This window comes from Colletotrichum godetiae (assembly GCF_030913485.1).
Source record: "Colletotrichum godetiae strain CBS 193.32 chromosome Unknown BDP55scaffold_21, whole genome shotgun sequence".
Lineage (NCBI taxonomy): Eukaryota > Fungi > Ascomycota > Sordariomycetes > Glomerellales > Glomerellaceae > Colletotrichum > Colletotrichum godetiae.
The window spans coordinates 59135-77747 of NW_026851269.1; the positions used below are offsets into that span (position 1 = coordinate 59135).

General features: G+C 49.5%; 8 protein-coding genes across 8 annotated transcripts; 4 read left to right on the forward strand and 4 right to left on the reverse strand.

The window, feature by feature from the left end:
* The first annotated feature begins 195 nt into the window (after positions 1-195).
* Positions 196-1352, forward strand: BDP55DRAFT_663998 (short chain type dehydrogenase). Its single transcript, XM_060574920.1, has one exon. It carries the CDS (start codon positions 434-436, stop codon positions 1259-1261), a length of 828 nt encoding a protein of 275 aa, XP_060429374.1. The 5' UTR covers positions 196-433; the 3' UTR covers positions 1262-1352.
* On the reverse strand, positions 1336-3960 carry BDP55DRAFT_715536 (uncharacterized protein; the record flags this gene model as incomplete). The annotated part of the gene is made up of 10 exons (XM_060578312.1): positions 1336-1420; positions 1470-1788; positions 1849-2090; positions 2153-2557; positions 2609-2925; positions 2982-3397; positions 3520-3623; positions 3687-3710; positions 3771-3824; positions 3865-3960. 10 exons carry the CDS (start codon positions 3958-3960, stop codon positions 1379-1381), a joined length of 2019 nt encoding a protein of 672 aa, XP_060429375.1. The 3' UTR covers positions 1336-1378.
* A 437-nt stretch (positions 3961-4397) lies between these two features.
* On the reverse strand, positions 4398-6322 carry BDP55DRAFT_728688 (cytochrome P450; the record flags this gene model as incomplete). The annotated part of the gene is made up of 8 exons (XM_060579476.1): positions 4398-4481; positions 4535-4902; positions 4953-5561; positions 5644-5718; positions 5774-5858; positions 5911-5993; positions 6050-6086; positions 6140-6322. 8 exons carry the CDS (start codon positions 6320-6322, stop codon positions 4398-4400), a joined length of 1524 nt encoding a protein of 507 aa, XP_060429376.1.
* A 782-nt stretch (positions 6323-7104) lies between these two features.
* On the forward strand, positions 7105-8470 carry BDP55DRAFT_768498 (uncharacterized protein; the record flags this gene model as incomplete). The annotated part of the gene is made up of 3 exons (XM_060581026.1): positions 7105-7588; positions 7653-8025; positions 8110-8470. 3 exons carry the CDS (start codon positions 7105-7107, stop codon positions 8468-8470), a joined length of 1218 nt encoding a protein of 405 aa, XP_060429377.1.
* Positions 8471-8544: 74 nt separating this feature from the next.
* BDP55DRAFT_664003 (uncharacterized protein) lies at positions 8545-10709 on the reverse strand. Its single transcript, XM_060574921.1, has 9 exons — positions 10410-10709; positions 10220-10355; positions 9891-10115; positions 9762-9829; positions 9464-9691; positions 9295-9383; positions 9176-9241; positions 9051-9118; positions 8545-8993 (listed from the first exon to the last, which is right to left on the reverse strand). Exons 1-9 carry the CDS (start codon positions 10596-10598, stop codon positions 8605-8607), a joined length of 1458 nt encoding a protein of 485 aa, XP_060429378.1. The 5' UTR covers positions 10599-10709; the 3' UTR covers positions 8545-8604.
* A 1857-nt stretch (positions 10710-12566) lies between these two features.
* BDP55DRAFT_152394 (uncharacterized protein) lies at positions 12567-13123 on the forward strand. The gene is made up of 3 exons (XM_060565617.1): positions 12567-12745; positions 12809-12915; positions 13033-13123. Exons 1-2 carry the CDS (start codon positions 12653-12655, stop codon positions 12902-12904), a joined length of 189 nt encoding a protein of 62 aa, XP_060429379.1. The 5' UTR covers positions 12567-12652; the 3' UTR covers positions 12905-12915; positions 13033-13123.
* Positions 13124-14968: 1845 nt separating this feature from the next.
* Positions 14969-15864, forward strand: BDP55DRAFT_664014 (CVNH domain-containing protein). Its single transcript, XM_060574922.1, has 3 exons — positions 14969-15319; positions 15377-15521; positions 15588-15864. Exons 1-3 carry the CDS (start codon positions 15116-15118, stop codon positions 15635-15637), a joined length of 399 nt encoding a protein of 132 aa, XP_060429380.1. The 5' UTR covers positions 14969-15115; the 3' UTR covers positions 15638-15864.
* BDP55DRAFT_664017 (C6 zinc finger domain-containing protein) lies at positions 15865-18311 on the reverse strand. The gene is made up of 2 exons (XM_060574923.1): positions 17914-18311; positions 15865-17740 (listed from the first exon to the last, which is right to left on the reverse strand). The coding sequence occupies exons 1-2, from the start codon at positions 18027-18029 to the stop codon at positions 16168-16170; spliced, it is 1689 nt and encodes a 562-aa protein (XP_060429381.1). The 5' UTR covers positions 18030-18311; the 3' UTR covers positions 15865-16167.
* Positions 18312-18613: the final 302 nt, after the last annotated feature.

The following is an 18613-nucleotide window of genomic DNA, read 5'->3' on the forward strand; positions in this document are numbered from 1 at the left end:
TGTTTGACGGAACCCCAGGTAGCCCGGTCGCACAGGCCGGAAGGCCGGAAGGCCGGAGGATGGCGATGCTGAGTTCCGGCCGAAATCCGAATGACCCATAACCCATGTCTCGATATGATTGGTTGACATCAACATGAAAGACCACTTCGCCAGAAGGACTGCATCCTATCCGACGCAATGACACGCGGTGAAGGTGATAGGGATCTCGGACGCGAATCTCTTCCACCACCACGCGAGTTCCGGAAGCGAACGTAGCCCGACTTGAAGCATTACTGAAAGCCACTCGAGATCTGGACGTCCGGGAACTTAGGCCCAGTACTAAAAATGCGTCTATGATATTTTAGAGACCTTTCAAGCTTTTCTGCCGTTGAGCTTTCGGAGCCCAAAGGGAGAAGATTGATAGGATAAGGAAGAATTGATCAACAACCCAACCATGGAAGCTATTGCGAGTCGCAAGAGAATCAATCCCTCCAAAGACTCCACTCCAAATGCGCTAGCTGGCAAGGTGGCTCTAGTGACGGGCTCTTCATCCGGCATTGGGGCTGCTGTTATCAAAGAACTCTCAGCTCGAGGGGCTTCCGTGGTCATCAACTACGGCTGGCCCGATTTGGAATGCACTGCGAGTGATCTTGGGGAAAGCCTGAAAAGCCCCTGGATTGCCGTGGAAGCAGACATATCAACCCTGAATGGCCCCTCTCATCTTGTGCAAACCGCCGTCGACAAGTTTGGGAAACTCGACATCATCGTAAACAATGCAGCCAAAGCGACGCTCGCCAAAGTGGAGGACACAAACGTCGACTTGTGGGATGCGTCTATGACCACCAACGTCCGTGGGCCATTCCTAGTGTGTCAGGCGGCGCTGCCACATCTTCCACCCAAGTCAGAGGGTGGCGGCGGCAGGATAATCAACATCACTTCTGCTGTATCGACAGATCCCGAGGTTCAACAACTGGCATACGCAACCAGCAAGGGTGCGGTTGCGACCCTGACCCGCTGTCTGGCAAAAGAGTTGCCGCCAACTTACGGATGTACCGTCAACGCAGTATCTCCTGGTATCATTAAATCGCCACAGTTTCTTGGAGAATTGCAGAGAACGGGCGGCGCCTTTTTGACGCAGATTTTCGATGCCAGGACACCGGTAGATGGTTGGATTGGATTACCTGAAGATGTCGCTTTCGCTGTTGCGTTCCTGGCAGAGGAGAGAGCCAGCTGGATCAATGGTGCCAGTTTGAATGTATCAGGAGGGATGTTCCTTGATTGATCATAGCCTTTACAGTTGTGTCATAAGTTTACTGTATAGACCAATTGCCATCTATCCACCCTATAGATGGCTGTGTGCTATACAACTCTGCTAGTAACTCGTTTTCTTCTAGAGTGCTCAAGTCGGGAAATGTGATTCCGCTGACCGCATGGTCCCCTGCTGCCGGGATGGATAGAGCATCCTGTATTGAAGATGTGAAAGACGCTACCTCAGGAGGACCAGAAAGCCCTTGAGACATCCTATTATGGTGTAATTGCGACCCAGTCCTTTGTGGTGATGAACCTCTTGTTTCTAAGAGCGCCGGAGATGCGATATCAATTGACTTGTTCTTATCGAAGATAGGGGTGCAAAGTTTAACGAATTCCTCAAATAACTTTTGGACGCCCATCAAAGCTGGATTATGGCCAGCAAACTCGCAGAGGCTTGTTGTTACCTGCGTGATCAAGCGGTAGTCTTGAAGACTCGTGGTGTTGACAGTGTGTGTGAAGATGACGAAGAAGGGATAAATAGGATATAACAAAATGAGCCTACACAATTGGTTTTTAGCCACAGCACTTGAGCGAAGGAAATTTGATGGAGATACTCACCACGACACCGAAACCCGAAATAAGTGAAAGTCTACCAAGGTTTTGGCGAGGCCCAACATCTCTGAAAGAGAACTAAGCGACGTACGAGCGTAGCCAAGCAGTTGCTGATGTAAACCGGCATCGTCCAGGAGATACGGATGGAGCTTAACGATAGATGTCATAACGGAATGATAGACAAAATCAACGCCCATCCACTCCGCCTGAAGATATTTTTCTTTGGTATGCAAAGGCTGCTTTTGACACTATTCCGAGTCAGCAAAAGTTACCCTCATAGTTGATGGTCTTGGCTAATGACCTCTCTCACTGTTTCTTTAATCTTCCACATCTTGCCTTGTAATTTCTGGACAGTTTCGACGTTTTCCATTACATTCTTGGTCTTCGCGTGTTGTACAACATTTGACTGAACCTCAGCCAGCTGTAAAAAGACTTGAATGAGCGAGGTGTATGGCTTTTCTGCATCAGTGGGCACCAGCTCCGTGGGGTTTATGTCAAACTCGGGCAGAGAGAGGCAGCGGTTCATACTTAGAGCAAGCGCTCTATCAAAAATGTAGCAGATCGATAAAGTATACCGAGTTTCTCGAAGCTCATGGCTAGCCATGGTCTGGGAGCTGATTCTGCGAGGTCCACCCAAGGCCATGCATATTCTTGATGCTGATGCACTCAGCTGCCAGCACATCTCCAATTTCCCGGAGAGTAACATAAACATGGCCTAGACGACTTAGTATCGCATTATCAGCAGAGGGAGTTGCGCTCTGCTTACACCGGACAGTAGTGCTTGAAGCAGTGGCAAGCTAGGCTGGTCTAGAACGCCTATTCGGCACAAGGCTGCCCGTAAGTTTTTCTCATACTGCTGTCGTCTCAATAAAAGATGCCGTGCCATTGCAGAGCCTGTGGTTTGAAAGTTGGAGGCTCCCAAATACATCCAGACAAAGAAGTTGACATTCACTATGCAGTGAATACGTGCCGCACCGTTGACAGACTGTTCAATCAGTCCAAGAGCTTGACGTTCCAGTGTTTCTTCGGAAATGACAGACCCGATGTCCATAGTGAAAGCCTGGCCAACACTTTGTCTGGGACCTTATTTTCCATCAGCACTATTTATGTCCCAGCGAATATGCAAATGTTTTACTTACTAGAGAGTATCAGATAAAGACTCTCCGCTGTCGGATAAGATGTTTCGCTAAAGGCATCAAAAGATTCCCCAGTGTCCTCTCCAAATGCACCAACGCCTGGTTGCTGAGACGCCTGATTTGCAAACGCTAAAGCTGCTCTGAGAACTTCTCGTTTTCCTGCATCTAGCCCTATGCGTGACTCTAGCTCCGACCCAATATGACTATGAGCTTGTGCAGCAGCTGGCCCCGTTTCAGTAGTGGAAGAACATGTTGACTTTTGCTTGCTGTTCTGGGAAGCAGGAGTATCTTTCGGGACATTTTCCTCGCTGTCAAGTCCTGGCTCCGAGCGTTCTTGGAAAATCGCAGAGTGGCCTTCCAAGACTTGGCGAGGAGTGATTTTTGAATTGTGGGATGTTATTCTTGACGATGGAGGGTTCCTCCAAGTCGAAGTAATCTCAGATGGTTTATGTCTACTAGTACACCATATTCATCTGTCAATTGATGTATTCGTTCATTGCCTTAAGCTTCTTCATATCTCGTGCAAAGATTCAAGACTCACCTCACATAAGCTGCATGTCTGATTCTTCTCTTAGGTCGTTTGCGCAAACAGTCCACAGTAGCCGCCAAACAATTAGCACAAGGATCCTCTCTATCACACTTGATCTTTTCGATGATCAGTAAGCAACTTGAATAGTAAACTTTGATACAAATACAGCAAGTGCTTACCTTTTTTTCGAAGCAAAAGTCACACTAGGCCTTGATCAGTATCCATTACTCTCTCAATCATAGCGGAAAGGTGGGACTACTCACGGCGCGATTCCTCGGCGCAGCATCGTCAGTCGTCCCGATTTGATAGGCCATGCTCTAGCATGCAGAAAATCAAGTGTATTGTAGCGGTGCTGACCATGAGTCCACGGGGTTGTTTCCAATCCGGAATGTTGTGTCCGAAAGGGGTGTGACCAAGACGAAGACACAGCGAAAAGATGCGTGAGTAGGACATTCTGGCCGGAAGTGAGTGGTTGAGACCAGCCACTCAAGCACCCGGACGGACTTCGGACGGAGATTTCCAGCTAACTGAAGCGGTCATCCATTGAAATGGTTTCGATCTGAGTGGACAATGGCGAGGAGATCCCCGGGATCGTAGGGTTCGGCCACCGATGCCGGTGGGATGTGCAATGATGACGCTTAGTCCGCGGATGTCACACTTGTACTGATTCAAGTCTGAAATATCACGAGTATTATCAAGTGAAATTTCATTGGAACTGCACATCGATAAGAGATAAGATAAGCGCGATCAACTTGAGGGTCTAGTCATATGATGGGGCGTACACGAAGTAAGGCATCTATGGGTTGCTTTACGGTCATTGGAATCGAATTCAGATGGATATTTCCTTTTTTGGGGCTCTGCCCTCTGGCAAAGGCAGATATGTCTATCTTCTACTCTCTAATGAGCCCATTTTCATCGATATCCTCTCGCCGAATCCTCTTCATTAGGACCGGGTTGACAGGATCAGGGAAAACCTGCTGAATTCTTAGTATTTGCCCATGTGGCCTTGATAGATGAGATTTCATACCTGATTCTCAAAATGGACATGCGAATGTCTGCCTTGGCCATCTGGATTCTTGATGTCGTAATTCATCAGGATGAATGCAACGATCAGCTTGATCTCAATGTCGGCCAGGAATCGGCCAGGACATGCCGTCTTGCCTAGCCCCCAGCCCAGCATATCCTTACGAGCGCTGACGTAGTGATGCTTTCCGCCATCTTTATCATGTTCCTGGCGCAATTTCAAGAATCTGAAGCCGTCGAACTCGGCAGCGTTGTCGAAGAATTCGCTATCACGGTGGATGGCGAAAGTTGGAAACTCGAGCTTCGTTCCACTCGGGATGAAGGTACCGTCGGAAAGAGTGACATCCTCGGTAGCCCGTCTCTGTAGAGTTGCTGTGACATCGTTAGGTACACTCAGGGCACATGATTGATGGCTGACGTACTCAAGTTCGGCGAGCTCAAACGGTGAGTCTCGCGAATGAAACTGTCCAACTTGTGCATGTCCCACAAAGCTGCTTTTGAAAATTCTCCATCAAACTTGACTAAAGTGTCAATGATTTCCTTTCTCAACTCTGGAACATAATTCGGATGCGCAGAAAGCTCAAATAGCGCCTGAGTGAGGACGGCTGAAGTTGTGTGTATTCCCCCGACAGCAAGATTCAATTGCTCCTTGAGATGCATATCGATGACCGCGGAAGAAGTGCCTGGTGCTTTGCGAGACATATGGTAGAGCACACTCGTCGGTTGAGGCTCCGGTACTCCGTTCTCCTCACGCTCTTCTACTTTGCGGATTGCGTCGACAACTATCGACCTCCCAAGGTTGAGTTGCCTCTGAACCTCAGCGTATCCTGGCACGAATCGGTGAACGAGCAGCCTCAGCATCGGGTGCCAGAACTTCAAAGCATGCGCGTGTGTGACCCCTGCGTGTAGATACTCGGTGGTAAGAGTAACCCAAGTCTCGTTGTGAGGGGCATCGCTATCAATCATGACTCTTGCCGTAAGTATGCCAAGCATGCGAAGCATTTTCGGATAGATGTTGACCGGAGTCCATTCTATCGGCATTAGATTTAGCCAAATTTGGCTGCAGCCTGCAAGTCGATCAGGCTGATTGGACAAGATGTATACATGACATACCTTCAGACTTGGGAACTTCAAGCGCGTTGGGGATAAAACCGTCGATAAGTGAAATGAAGTCCGGAATGAATATGGCTGGAAAATGCCGAAGTTAGTACTGCATAGAAAGAATCTTGAAGGGAACACTGACGAAGATGAGGTGTTATTTCCCGCTTGAAAGTAGACAATGCAAATTGCTTCAACCCGCCCATGTACGTGTAGTTAATCAGTAAGTCCTAGGCTCTTTAGCATGGCATATCTGGCTTTCAGTTCCTCTCTTGAACTTACTTCGTCAAGGGAATTTTGGAAGCTAAGCCCTGGTTGTTTCGAGATCTCGTCCACATATTGATGCGGAAAGATGAGTTTGATACCTGACCTACGTTGTTAGCACACATACTTGAGGAGTGTTGTGGCAAACTGCTCGTACCATCTGCGGTATCTACGCCAAATATTCTGTCTTTGAACTAAAGTACTTATTTAGACCGGAATAATTAGCTCAAAGCATGAAGCTGCGTACCTTTTCATATCCTCTCTGCACAATACCGGGAGCATTGAAGGTGTATTGGTCTTTCCGTTGTTTCGGGTCTTTCACTTCGAATCCAACCAAGGGGATTCCAGATAGTTTGGAGACTGATCGGTGATAGGCGAGCACAGCAGCAACACCGCAGAGGAGAGCCCAGGTCCATATAGTTGACAACATGGCTCGAGTTTGCGGCAATAATTGTGTGCCCCAATGAGTTAAATGTCGATGAAGGAATACACTCAAGTTTCCCTTGTATTGCTCCCTTTGCCCATTAAGTACATCGGAAAAGACGGCCTCTTTTCGCCATCACTCATTGAGGACACGACCTGATCTGGAAATGATCAGGATACCCCCGAGTTGCCCACAACTCATCGTGCCTAACAAATTGCAAGAAATCAATCGCCAATGAGTATCTCCTGGTTGGACTCAGCGTGTGGAGTCAAATCAAACACATCTCTCTTCAAGCTAGTTCATCGAACCTGAAGGCCGGGTTCCCGTTTTCGCAGGGAGGCCAACATCCGACGGAGCAAGTCTCAAAACTTGAGTAATGCCAAGTACCCCACCACAGTCACAGATCTTTGGTCGCACGGAAAGTTGAGATCTACGAATAGGTTTTCCGGACTCCGGTTTCCGAAAGCCGGGTGTTAGCTGAACCCACCTACCGTCCGAGAGCGACGGGCATAACACAAAGTCTATCTCAATACCGGGAGGTAGAAGCGGGAGTCGAGTCATGATTCTTCCAGGGATAGTGATATTCGTGTTAGTTCCGATTCAGAGAAGCTGTGGCCATTCTCATAGCCGAGTGATGCATCATATTCGTCAACATGAAAGTGAGACGCGGTCGGGATAAAACTCAAACTATTATCACACAGTTTTTCCTCTGATTGCTTTCCCTTTAATAGAAACTTGTTTCGAGATTACAACTCCTGGAGGCAAGCTTTTACTGCCTGGACATCAAGATGCCAGGCCCCATAACACTTCGAGTTGCCATTATCGGTGGCGGCATAGCCGGACTCGCCGCAGCACGCGTCTTGCGAGAGGCTCATGATGTCACCATATACGAGCGTAACAGCCCAGAAGCGACAGAAAGCGGTGCCGCTGTCGGGCTAGGTCCAAATGGCTCGAAAATGGCAGCCAGGCTTGGACTTACTATAGAGTCCTTGAAAGCCGTTGTGTCAGATGGCTTCAGGAGTTATGACCAGAGCGGCAACTTACTTAACGAATCAAGAATTGACTGCCTCCAAAGCTTTGGTTCAGAGTGGTGGATGGTCCACCGGCAGGACCTCAAAGATGCTTTGCTACGAGTAGCAACAGGCCTCGATCCAGGTTTGCCTGGCCGTCCTGCCAAGATTGTTTACAACTCTCGCGTTGTGGAAGTCAACCCTCAAGATCAAGTTGTAATCTTCGAGGATGGGTCCGAGATCAAAGCGGATCTCATAATTGGTACGTCTTGTCTACGTCTTGTCGGTGTCCATAACTAGAAAAACCGAACCTTATACATTTTCAGGTGCGGACGGCATTCATTCGAAGGTCCGTCGAGCCGTTGCTGGTCCGTGTAATGCCGAATCCACTCCCGCGAACCTTTCTCTGTACAGATTCACCATTAACCGATCCAACATGTCGGATATTCTCGGAGAAATCCCGGATGTGCTACGTTATGACAACGGCGTCTTTTTGTCTTCATTCATTGCGACAGACGGGTCGAACCGAAACGTTGTTGTATATCCCTGTCGTAATCTTGAAGTCATGAACTTTGCCTGCGCTATCCCAGACACCATGCTCCGGCACCAGACTGAAGAGTCTTGGAGTAAAGATGGCGATGTATATGAAATGCTCGAGAGTTTCAAGGACTTCCCACCTTGGCTCAAACAACTTATGAAGTAAGCTATTCTTCTCCTCGCAGTCTCTTTCTATGCTCCAAGCAGAAAAGTTCAGACGCGATAGGCTAACTGCAATACTTTAAGAACCTTGTTCAATGTCAAACTCTATCAACTGTGCGATGCAGACCCATTGAATACCTATACAAAAGATTCGACGATTTTGATAGGCGATGCGGCCCACCCTATGGTGCCGTATCAAGGGCAAGGAGCCAACCAAGCTTTGGAAGATGCTGAAGCATTCAGGATCCTAGTTCACCCAGACTTTACCAAAGAAGTTTTGCTTGATAAGCTGAAGCAGTGGGACCAAGTCAGATGTACAAGAGCGTCTCAGGTTCAGCTGCATTCAAGAGTGGCCGCAGCCAAAGTTTCTCCCGAGATCATAATGCAGAGAATGAAGTTCAACTGGACATATGATGGAATTACATCATCATTGGCGGAACTTTAGCACATCAATGTCCCCCCGGCTTTACTAGCCGATAGTGTGAGCCACAGGTTCAAAGCGATGTTAGAAGAAGTAATGATTCTTTCTCAACTATGCGTTCTTCTCGTATTAAGTTACTGCGACAAGTTAATCAATGTTTATGTAACTTCTCTACTCCTCAACGTGCCCAACTCAGTTCCCCTTTCCTCCCCGTCCGCGTATGATGCGTAAGCCAAGTAGTCTTTGTACTCATTTGGTCTTGGGCTGGTAGTGGTTGAGCTCTCCGTGCCACTGCTCTTCCCGGTTGCTCGTGAGCTCTCCCAGCCTGAGCGATTGACCGTGATCCTGGTTGTAGTGATGCGTGCCAAAGTGTCTTGAATCCGGCGAGCGACGGAGCGCCCTGTTCGCGGCTGGGGAGTATACTGCTTCGATCGATACATTCGGGGGGATACGCGTCGAATAAAAGAAGTCATCCCCGGCATACACGCGCAGATGACACTCATATGCATCTCAACCAGCGACCAAATCGACAGTTCTTTGTAATCATCTAGATGCAGATTTCAGTGTCAATCGTTGACTCTAAAGTTTACCAGTTCCCACCCACAAGTTGGATTTTGAGTTCCGCCGAACTTTGCCAATGTAGCTAACCGGATTCCACTAGAGGCCGTCACCCTACGAAATCATTAATACCAGCCAACACCATGCTGTGATCTCTTGGGCAGTACTTACGATAGACCGACCAGAAAAATGAGGCTGACACCAATCTTTTTCTTGAGAGTCCAGGAGACAGTGATGCTAGGCGTTTTGATCAGTAAGCAAGTTCTGGACGACCTTTGACATCGTCTTACAATTGAGTGACCGGCAGGATGAATAGAATGAGGTCGATGGCAATATTCAATCCGCCATTGATAAATGCCATGACACTAACGTTTCCGCACTGGAAAGTAGTATTGGACGTCAGCTGATGGTCTTGACAGAACGGTAAGAGGCTAAAGCGAAGACTTCTTGTGCACGTACTCTTCCTTGGTGCTCCCCATCCCATTGAGTCCAATTGTAGCTGACTGGTGAGCAAACGAGGACGATACCTAGTATCTGCCCAACGCCATAGACTGTGGTAATTCCTATCATAGCATAGCAAACAATACGGAACCAGGCCTCGGCGAATAGACGCAGATAGAAGATGAGAATTGACAGCTTGGTGACAGCGACGACAAATGAGTAGAGGAGCTCCTCCACAAAAAAGAGCTTGGGACTGCGTAAGCATATGCTACCAATCCCTCAGTAATTGGGAGAGGATATGAGGCAAGTTACTTACCAAGAGTATCTGGGTAATATTGTCTGGCGTTACCATCCATATGTCCTGTCCCAAGCCTATGCCAATCACTACACAAACAAATATGGTCAGCCATGCTTCTTGAGTACCAATGGCGGACACTGAACACACATATTTGCGATCCGATGTCTGCTGGTATCAGCACCAACGTGGAAGCAAGGATTAACCAGTCATCCCAGCCGAACGAAAACGCAGGATTGAGAGAGGGGATTTTGGAGATCAGTCGAGCAGCTAGAGCCACCAAGGCAATAGAGAAGAGAGTCCAAGTGATGGGAGCTTGATCCGTGTTGCGACGAATGGGTACTCTACAAGACGTTTTCGAGTATTTCTGTGCCTCTAATAGTTGAACGTCTGTTAGCATAGTGTATGTCCATTGTCTTACACACAAAGAGGTAGATGAGCTCTGAAAGAGAACCGTTTCCAAGTAAGTGATGCCATACGTAGAGACTCAGTCACGGTGCAATTCTGTGCCAAACATGCGCCAATGTTTCTGTTGAGCAGTTGGTTCGCGCAAATACACGCGAAGTCGGTTGCGTTACAGGATGACTTTGCGACCTCAGTCGTTGTGCAATTCAACTACAAGACTCTGAGTCAACGTGCACTAAGAATGGTAGATCAGTGGAGTCTTACTGCGCATGGGGATAATGAGGCTGCCATCTGCTCCATTGCGGCTGCTGCCGGGTCAAGGGGGGCTGGCGATGTTACCCCGGGTGAAGTCGCATTCGACACGGCGACAAGTTGTATGGAGGCCGATGCTGCTGTCATATCCACGGCGAGGCATGCTAGCCAAACCGCGATGCGCAGTCTGGTTCGGCTCATGACTGCGTGTCATCCGCTGGGGTTTGAAGCAACTCGTATCGACCACCTGGCGTAATCATGAACGTGATGGAAAAAGTCCAGTCCCAACGCCCAGCCATGATTACGAGATCATTGCGCGTGTTTGAAGGATGGGGGCTCCACTCTCTTTATGAGGCCACTAATTGTCACTATAGCCGGTTGCAGTCTAGATTGAGCGAAACGAGAAGCTATGTGGATCGGAGGAACCCAGGCCCGTCGGGGAGGCGGCGCATGCGGATGAGACATTTGGGCAACGTAAGGTACTCATAGTTGTCGGTGCGAAGCCAAACTCAAAACGGACGGTGGGCATCGTCAAGTTCGTCGTCCCGAGTCAGACTGTCTGCTAGCTAAAGAAGTGCGAGTCCAAATTACTGCCCACGCGAGCCACGCTGCCGTAGGCTTGCAGAAGGTTTGCAGCCGCTGTTCCAAAGCATGAAGAGACGGCAGGTTCCCACGGGACTTGGAGCGGCATGTTCAACTCCGCAAGGGCCCAGGGTGTTTGCTTCCCTAGTTCGGTCCAAATTCGGGGATGACTCGATCCGTGGGAGGCGCGGGCCTTTCTCTTTCGTTTACAACATGTCGTGATACGATGATAAAATAAACTTTTGTCTAAAACTCTCTTCCCACGTGGCAGCTATTACTGAATAATGACCCTCATCGACGAGGAACCTCTCTACCGAGTTTGCGCGTCATAAGGCAATGAGACGAATGGCCCAGATCAGGCTCCGCGTGCCCCGGCGAGATGGTTTGCAATAACATTTTGCTCAAACGCCTGAATAGATAGCCGACGGCCTGGACATCTTTTCATCCATATTAACCTGAATTTGGGCACCAGGCCGTCGGCTGGTTGATAAAGTCCCGAGCACGTGCAAAGGGAGTACACGACGCGTTCTCAGTCTCAAGATATGGCTGTCTTTGTCTCGTGCACAGAGAGCTAATAACTTTATTCTAGGAAGCCCAAGAGCAATGAGTCAGTCGCTTCCTGTGCTCTCAGATCTGCGTGACATCTACAGTTTAGCAGCGATCCTTTAGATTGGTGTTCCCTAATATTGCAAGAGTCATGGACCGTACTGGCTATGGGAAACCTGGAGAGCTCCAACATGTATCGGAGCTGCCCTTCAACTCGGATGTCGTTAGAAGATGGATTGCTTTTCGATCACAAGGTATGGCGCATTGAGTTTCAAGCTTTAGGCCCTGGGCGGGGATCGTTCGGATCGTCCTGGGCTCTAGAAGCTTTGACTGAACAAGTCCGAGATAGCCAATGATGCTCAAGAAGCTTGTACTTTACCCTTTTGAGGCCAGTTGAGTGTCGAGCATGGCTAGAGGTCATGCCTAAACCTTCCAAGTTTTCGTCTTTATAGGGCCTTCGAGACTTTCTGTTCAACAACGATCAAATACATCAACAACGATTTGCTCGCTAGAATCCAGTTAGGTGTGGTCTATGGATCCTGGTAAATAAATAAGTAGAAAGAGGGGAGGGAATTACGACCGGGGTGTTCTGCAGCCTTCGCCATTCAGATTGAGCGCTGTGCCACCGCAGCACAGTCGAACCGCCACGTACTAGATCGTCTCTAGAGATACGGATGCTGGGGTCGCACAACAATTGCGAAGCCCCTAGTTCATTAGAGGAAGGCAAATGAACTGGAATTCAGGCTGTCTTATCATTCTGCCGATTGAGTCCCATATAGGAATCTGAGAACGCTGCCACGCTTATTTTTGTAGCTTGGCAGATCCTATAGGATTTCACCATTACCCTTACATCTACAACTGCAATTCCCATAGGGTAGTTGTCAATTAGCTTGCGCCCCGCCAAGATGGCTAGGAAGTCTCACTACTATCTCTTCCAGAGTAGGATGTTCTGAGGACGGTTCTACACAGTCCCAATTTGAAGTTATTGCCTTTGGAGAGCTATAAAGACAGCGACGCTGCTGACCATATCTCAACTATCTCTCACAATCCACGACACATCAGCCGATTGAACATCCTCCAACTTCTAGCACTCACTGCCTTCGAGTCGAAAACCTTCAAGTCGTAAAATGCGTTTCTCCGCCATCGCTTTCTTGGCCGCTATCATGGCTGTGGCCTCAGCGGCAAGCCCCGTAGAGGCTGAAAAGCGTCAGCTTTCTGCTGTAAGTGTCTCACAATCTGCATGTGGGCACGATGAACCAAGAGACAAGCTCTTAGCTAACAAGTCACATCAGTGCGTCCAGCAATGCATGGATGATCTTGGAATTTACGATGGACATGCCATTTCTCAGTGCAGAAGGACCTGCGGTGAACGCCCCTGAGAGAACACTGGGTAAGTGGTCATGGTTTGAATCATTCTCTTCGAACGAGGACACCCCAACAACTCTATGTCGGTACGCTAGCTACAAGCCCTGTGTTGCCCGGTCTCTGACTCGTCCATAACATACAGCAAGGAGTCCGTCCGCCAGACACGCGCAATTTGTGATCGTTGTACTGCGGAGGCTCGTCTCTTAGTCTTCAGGGGCCTGCCACGGATGCGAATAGGTGCGGGCACAAAAGGCTGGAGTTGATCAACCACAACAATGCAACACTATGTTCAATAAGTCCGAGTACCAAGAAGTCACTTGACAATCCTATCGGCCTAGTTCAACGACTGTTTGCTTGTTCCGTCATGATTGGCGCTGCTAATTGACCCAAACTCCTGCCTGCATGACCTGTCTTGTGGACTCAGAGTTCCGAATGTCAATCTCCTTGGAGGTTGACAGTTACATGAACCTTGTTTTACTTGCTTTTTCCATGACCAATGAAAGTCGCTTGAAAGGAGATTTGTGTTCCTGAGAAAAGGGGTAAGCACCGAGGTGCATATGCCATACTGCATGTATCTACTTTCAGCAAGATACCGATAAGGACAAGCTAGGCTCCTCCTGAACCAACATGGTTAATCGGGCCACTGGTCACTACGGGCATCGCTTGGTAGGTTAGTACATGTAATCCATCACCTGGCATAGTGAACGTCTTTGCAGAAGTTATGGCCAACTGATCTCGAACATCAAGGGCCAGACGACTGGTCTCATCGGCATTCTAGATGCGTGATGTGACGAAGTCGGCCCTTTCGTCTCCTTATGATTTCATGTCTCTCGCATGATCGTGGAGAGCTTGTTCATGTTGTCGGTCTATTGGGTTTTCAAGGAGCTTCCAATATCTCAACCGTCACAAATCAGCAACAAGTTGCCCGAGTCTAATCACATGTAAGATAGTTCACAACCAACCGTTTCAGTTGTTTGGTCCAGAGCCCGGGACCTTTGATGCGCTAGTTCCCGTGAGCATGGCCTGGACCTATGGTATGATAACCACCATCCGGGTTTGTTTGGTGGCAACTGTGAAGGACCACCCGGTTTCTCGGGAGGTGGGGGCGGGGGCACGATGCAAGGAAGGGAATCAGGCCTGCCGAACCTTTTTGCCGTCCGGCGCCACGATCAGTACTTATTCTCATTGTCCCCTCTTGGCACTCACCTTCCATTATTGTCCTTTCTCACCGTTGTTGAGTAAGCAGATATTTCTCTACAATAAACATATGTTACAGCTTATCAGTCCCGAGAGCTCACCAGGAAGTAAGACCTCAGGATTCTCAACATAATGACTGACAAGTGCTCGGACTTTCAGGTCAGCGACCCCAATGCCCGAACCATCACTCCATGTAGATACCCATCCGGCCTTACCGCTTATGACTTTGATTGAGACTCACACGACCCGTGATCGGAAAGATCTGCCCGTCCACTCAACACGTGAGAGAATCAAGGCTAGCGTCGAGTACCGCGCGGGACGATCGAAATGAGGAGATTTCATGTCAGGATCTGCGTCTAGACCGGATGTCAGAGATCCACTGCATGCAGGTATCTTGGAACCCTTGCATAATGTCCCGCTGTGACAAAGCCTTAATTGTAACCTTACATGGCGGGCGTGCCTCACCGTTGGTTCGTCCGAGAAGGGAGGCAAACATCCTGCTTAGAAGCTGAGTTATAATCACACGGCAAACAGCATGTGTTGTCACCGCCCGTCGGCCGGCTCCATCCTCATCGGGGTTTTGGCCGGGTCCGCTTCGTTGAAAGACGAAAGTTCTGGTGAAGCTTGCGCAGATAGACGCCCTCGCAGTCCCACGCCGTTCACCTCCCTGATTGGATTTTAAGATTCACAAACATGGAAAGTGATGCTCCGCACCTGCCCATTGGGTACTGGGTGTATTGGATGTCACGTTCTAATGGCCAAATGAACGCATCCCGCGGTTGCAACGGCAAACCGAAAGCAGCGAAGCATACGACGCTGCAAACTCCATCGCCCTGAACCATGATGCGGAAGTAAAAAAGACCCGGTGAAATAACTTATTCTCCGATGTTCGCATCTGGCTATTAAAGGATGAATGTGCCTCTCCAAGAATCCAGGTCTGAACAACAAGTTTTACAGCAGCAACATCAAGCTTTGATACAACCGTCTCAAACAATCTGTGAACTCTCAGATCCAGTCATACCCACACAATGAAGACCTTCTCCATCGCCGTTGCCATGCTAGCGTCCCTAGTAGCTGCAGGGGACTTTAGCAAGAGTTGCACGGACGAACACATCGACCCCGCAACCCAGGTTCTGACGGCGAACTGCAACGCCGGTGACGGCAAGGGCACGGTTAAGTCGACTTCCCTCGACCTCAACGCCTGCTTCACCTACACGGGCACCAAGATTCAGGTATGCAAAAATATCTCATACCACATGTGCGCTCTGTTGCTGACTCTCCCGGTGCAGTACAGCGGCAAGGGCAACTTTGGTGATGCCTGCAATGACTGCTATGTCTACCGCATCGAGGACCCGGTCTACGGGCCGATCTTCGGCACCACCCGAGTCTGGTTGAGCTGCTCTTGCAACGGCTCCGAGAGCCAAATCGAGCTTGGTAAGTGGCCTCATTTCTCCTTATCGGATGAGCCTCGACCATCTGCTTACGTTCTCTTCTTGCTAGACACTACGCCCGTGTCCAACAAGTACGGAACTCTCAGCTGCACTTCATGATCTACGAGTATGAGAGCCGAAGTCGCCTGTGTTAGCTACTGCAAACCACCCTCGATGGTCGTGGGTGGCGAGTCGTATTGGAGTAACGAATGATGTTTGACGAATCACAGAGCATGATTTGAACAACCGCCAATCTCTACCGCTACGCACGTAGACGCGATTTGGCTAGATTGAAATCATGGACACTTTCTTCAAAAGTTGATACCCTTCTTGTACATACTTAGACTCTATTGTTCTGCATAGTAGCTACATTTCAATATAGGGTGTTTCATTTCTTTCGTACACGGTACCTAGTACGACCCTCCCCTAGTCTCTGAAAGTTCATCGGCGAAGTTTCTGCCTAAAATCTGTGCTCCCAGGTGTGATGATCTAATTGAACACATTCAGCCAGTATTGTCGGGCCATAATGTTGACGACCAAACGGAGTCGTCCTTACTACAATCATGAAGTAAAAGTTTCCGCCTTGGAACGAATCAGAAATCCCTTCTTTGTATCACCTAAAACTCCACGCTTCCGTCATTGCCCTACTCTCAAAGCAATGTCAAAGGACTAGGCGGCCCCGCTCGATCCCCCGAACCAGACAACGACATATTTGCCATCATCCTCGCAAGGCTTGGGAGTGTCTCCCAGTTGTATTCGTCCTTCCACTGGTTGCCAGTCTTGGCCTGGATGACGAGATCATACAGATTCGCCAGCTCCCTGCTGTCCCACATGCCCTCCCTCCGCTTCATACCACGGAGAACATCGACGATCCTCCGCTCAAGGTCGACATTGTCGCAGAAGGCGCAAATGTACGAGAGAGAGGGCACAATGTCTGCTGCGAGCGCAAACGTCGGCCGGGGAAGTCCGTCTCTGCCGGCCACAATCTCCTCGGCCATATCAACGAGTCCGTGAAGGTCGGCCATATTGCCGTTTTTCATGGCACACGGTCCTTCTTGGGCATTGAAAATCTCCCAACTCTTGCGGGAGAAGCGAAGAGCTTTCAACTCATTCAAGTCCGCGGGTTCTAGATTGTCTGGCAGTGTCTCCTGTAGCAGATCGAAACGGCAGCACCAAACGTCGAAAAGCCTTGCTGCCTCATCCCACGCCGCCTTCTGCAAGGCCTGCACTTCTTGCGAAGGCTCCGGTGCTTGGCAGGGCGAGGAGCTCGAGTGCCAGCAGTTATCGTATTCGCAGAACCAGCTATCGTCAAAGGCGTCTGAAAACGTCAACTCGACAAAGTGCAGACGGTACCGGGCTTCGGATACGTTTTCGAATGGTGTATTGCGCTCGTCTTCGGATTCTGGCTGTGTGAAATAAGATAGATCGGGAACGACCTCGTCTTCGATAAGCATGGAGGCGTCCATGCCTACACAGGTGAACATATTTGTAATGTCGCACAACTGGTCAAAGTGCTTCTTGACCGTGTCTGCTAGCTGTCTGTCGTAGGCCGATACTGATGACGGGTCACGTTGATTGGATATCGCTGCTTGGTGAAGTGACTCGAGAACTTTGGACCCGGCCTTGAGGTGCTGGATGGCCTTATCGTATTGGCCTCGCACAATCTCGTAACATACGAATACTAGGCAGCAGATGAGCGTGATCCGAATGTTGACGGGTGACGGGTCAGCCATGATCTGTATAGTCTCCGACACGGCCTTTCGGTAGTGCCTCACAGCTAGATCGTTAAAAGCTAACGCGGATTCGGAAGGTTCTTCGTCGAAGTAGGGATTCTCCAGAAATCCCCTGTGAGCTACACCGAGTGCTATAATGGCGTGCTTCACAGAGTCGGAGTAGTATCCCAGCGGTAAGATGTAGTTGCTCCATAGCTTGGCTAGTGGTGTTGCGGTTCCGAAATCCGGGACAGTACATCGGTTGACGTGATGGAACATTAACCTCTCGAGGGTCGTGCCGGAAACGTCCCAGTCAACAGGTGGCGATAGCTGCATTACTGAGTTGATATTCCGTCGCCGGACTGGAGGTGTCAAACGGGACGAGCATGATGATGCCGGACTCGGGCGTTTGTTCGGAAGTGACGTCGGATACCCATCGCACTTGTGTTTGTCCTTGCTACACCGCTTGCAGAAAGGCTTCGCCTCATCGCATTTCACATGCCGGGCTCTGACAACGGAATCATGGTCAGCTACTGGGGAACTGGGGTTATCTACGTTGAAGGATAAGGCAGAGTTGGTAGTTGTAGGAAGAGGCAGAGAAGCCTTACTTGCTGTCAATGGGGTAGGTGGCGTCAGTTGAACTAGTCTTTAATAAACTACAGTGGCATCAGTGTTGTCACAAACCATGTTAGACATCCGGTCCTGACCTTTGATGCGCTCGCCCTAGTCCGCTTGGGCTTCTTGGGTGCGGGTACCACCGAGAAGACTCCAGTACCCGGGATCGAGGTATCCAATGACATTGTCGGCTTCGGTTGTGTAGTGTGTATATGCGTGCGTCTCTAGGCGCATAGGGTTCACTGGTTAGAGGGCAACGTAGCCACTGACAGGCCGTCGAATCCTGAGCTCAGTACACCGTCGGTAGTGAGGCTCTCTCGGGAATCGGGTTGTGCGGGCGCAGGAACTAAGACAGGGGATACACATGCCAAGATTGGCGCGTTCGGGCGGCGTCCACTATATAAAGCCAAGGTGTCGGATACGGATGATCGCGACCCTCGGCCGCCGTGTGCCCCTGGCTTGTCCCTGCGACGTCAGCCCCTTCGTCAGAATCGACATGCGTTTTGGCGCTAGGCTTAGTCTTTTACGATGGAACCAATCACACAGACAAAACGTAAGTTTTTACCTCATCAATTATGGGGCCGGGATGGTGAGGCAGTTTTGAAGACTCCGCAGATTGTCCAAACTGAGCCCATCGAGACAAGAAAAACAGTTGCCTGGTCGGCGTGGATCACACGGCGACGCCGATAGATTGAGTAAAACGCTTCTTTCAGCCCTACGAGGCCGAGTCTCAACCTCGTCACGTTTCTCGGGGTTTCTCGAAAGAGTG

Bases quoted from the DNA above. Each gene is read 5' to 3' on its own strand.
- BDP55DRAFT_663998 (XM_060574920.1), top strand. From the start codon at position 434: ATGGAAGCTATTGCGAGTCGCAAGAGAATCAATCCCTCCAAAGACTCC.
- BDP55DRAFT_664003 (XM_060574921.1), bottom strand. From the start codon at position 10,598: ATGAGCCGAACCAGACTGCGCATCGCGGTTTGGCTAGCATGCCTCGCC. The intron at 10,116-10,219 runs GTATGGCATCAC...TTCAACTATTAG, and splicing joins CACCGTGACTGAGTCTCTAC to AGGCACAGAAATACTCGAAA. The intron at 9,242-9,294 runs GTAAGACGATGT...CAAAACGCCTAG, and splicing joins ATCCTGCCGGTCACTCAATT to CATCACTGTCTCCTGGACTC.
- BDP55DRAFT_152394 (XM_060565617.1), top strand. From the start codon at position 12,653: ATGCGTTTCTCCGCCATCGCTTTCTTGGCCGCTATCATGGCTGTGGCC. The intron at 12,746-12,808 runs GTAAGTGTCTCA...TTAGCTAACAAG, and splicing joins AAAAGCGTCAGCTTTCTGCT to TCACATCAGTGCGTCCAGCA.
- BDP55DRAFT_664014 (XM_060574922.1), top strand. From the start codon at position 15,116: ATGAAGACCTTCTCCATCGCCGTTGCCATGCTAGCGTCCCTAGTAGCT. The intron at 15,320-15,376 runs GTATGCAAAAAT...CTCCCGGTGCAG, and splicing joins ACACGGGCACCAAGATTCAG to TACAGCGGCAAGGGCAACTT. The intron at 15,522-15,587 runs GTAAGTGGCCTC...TCTTCTTGCTAG, and splicing joins CGAGAGCCAAATCGAGCTTG to ACACTACGCCCGTGTCCAAC.
- BDP55DRAFT_664017 (XM_060574923.1), bottom strand. From the start codon at position 18,029: ATGTCATTGGATACCTCGATCCCGGGTACTGGAGTCTTCTCGGTGGTA. The intron at 17,741-17,913 runs GTTTGTGACAAC...TGATTCCGTTGT, and splicing joins AGGACCGGATGTCTAACATG to CAGAGCCCGGCATGTGAAAT.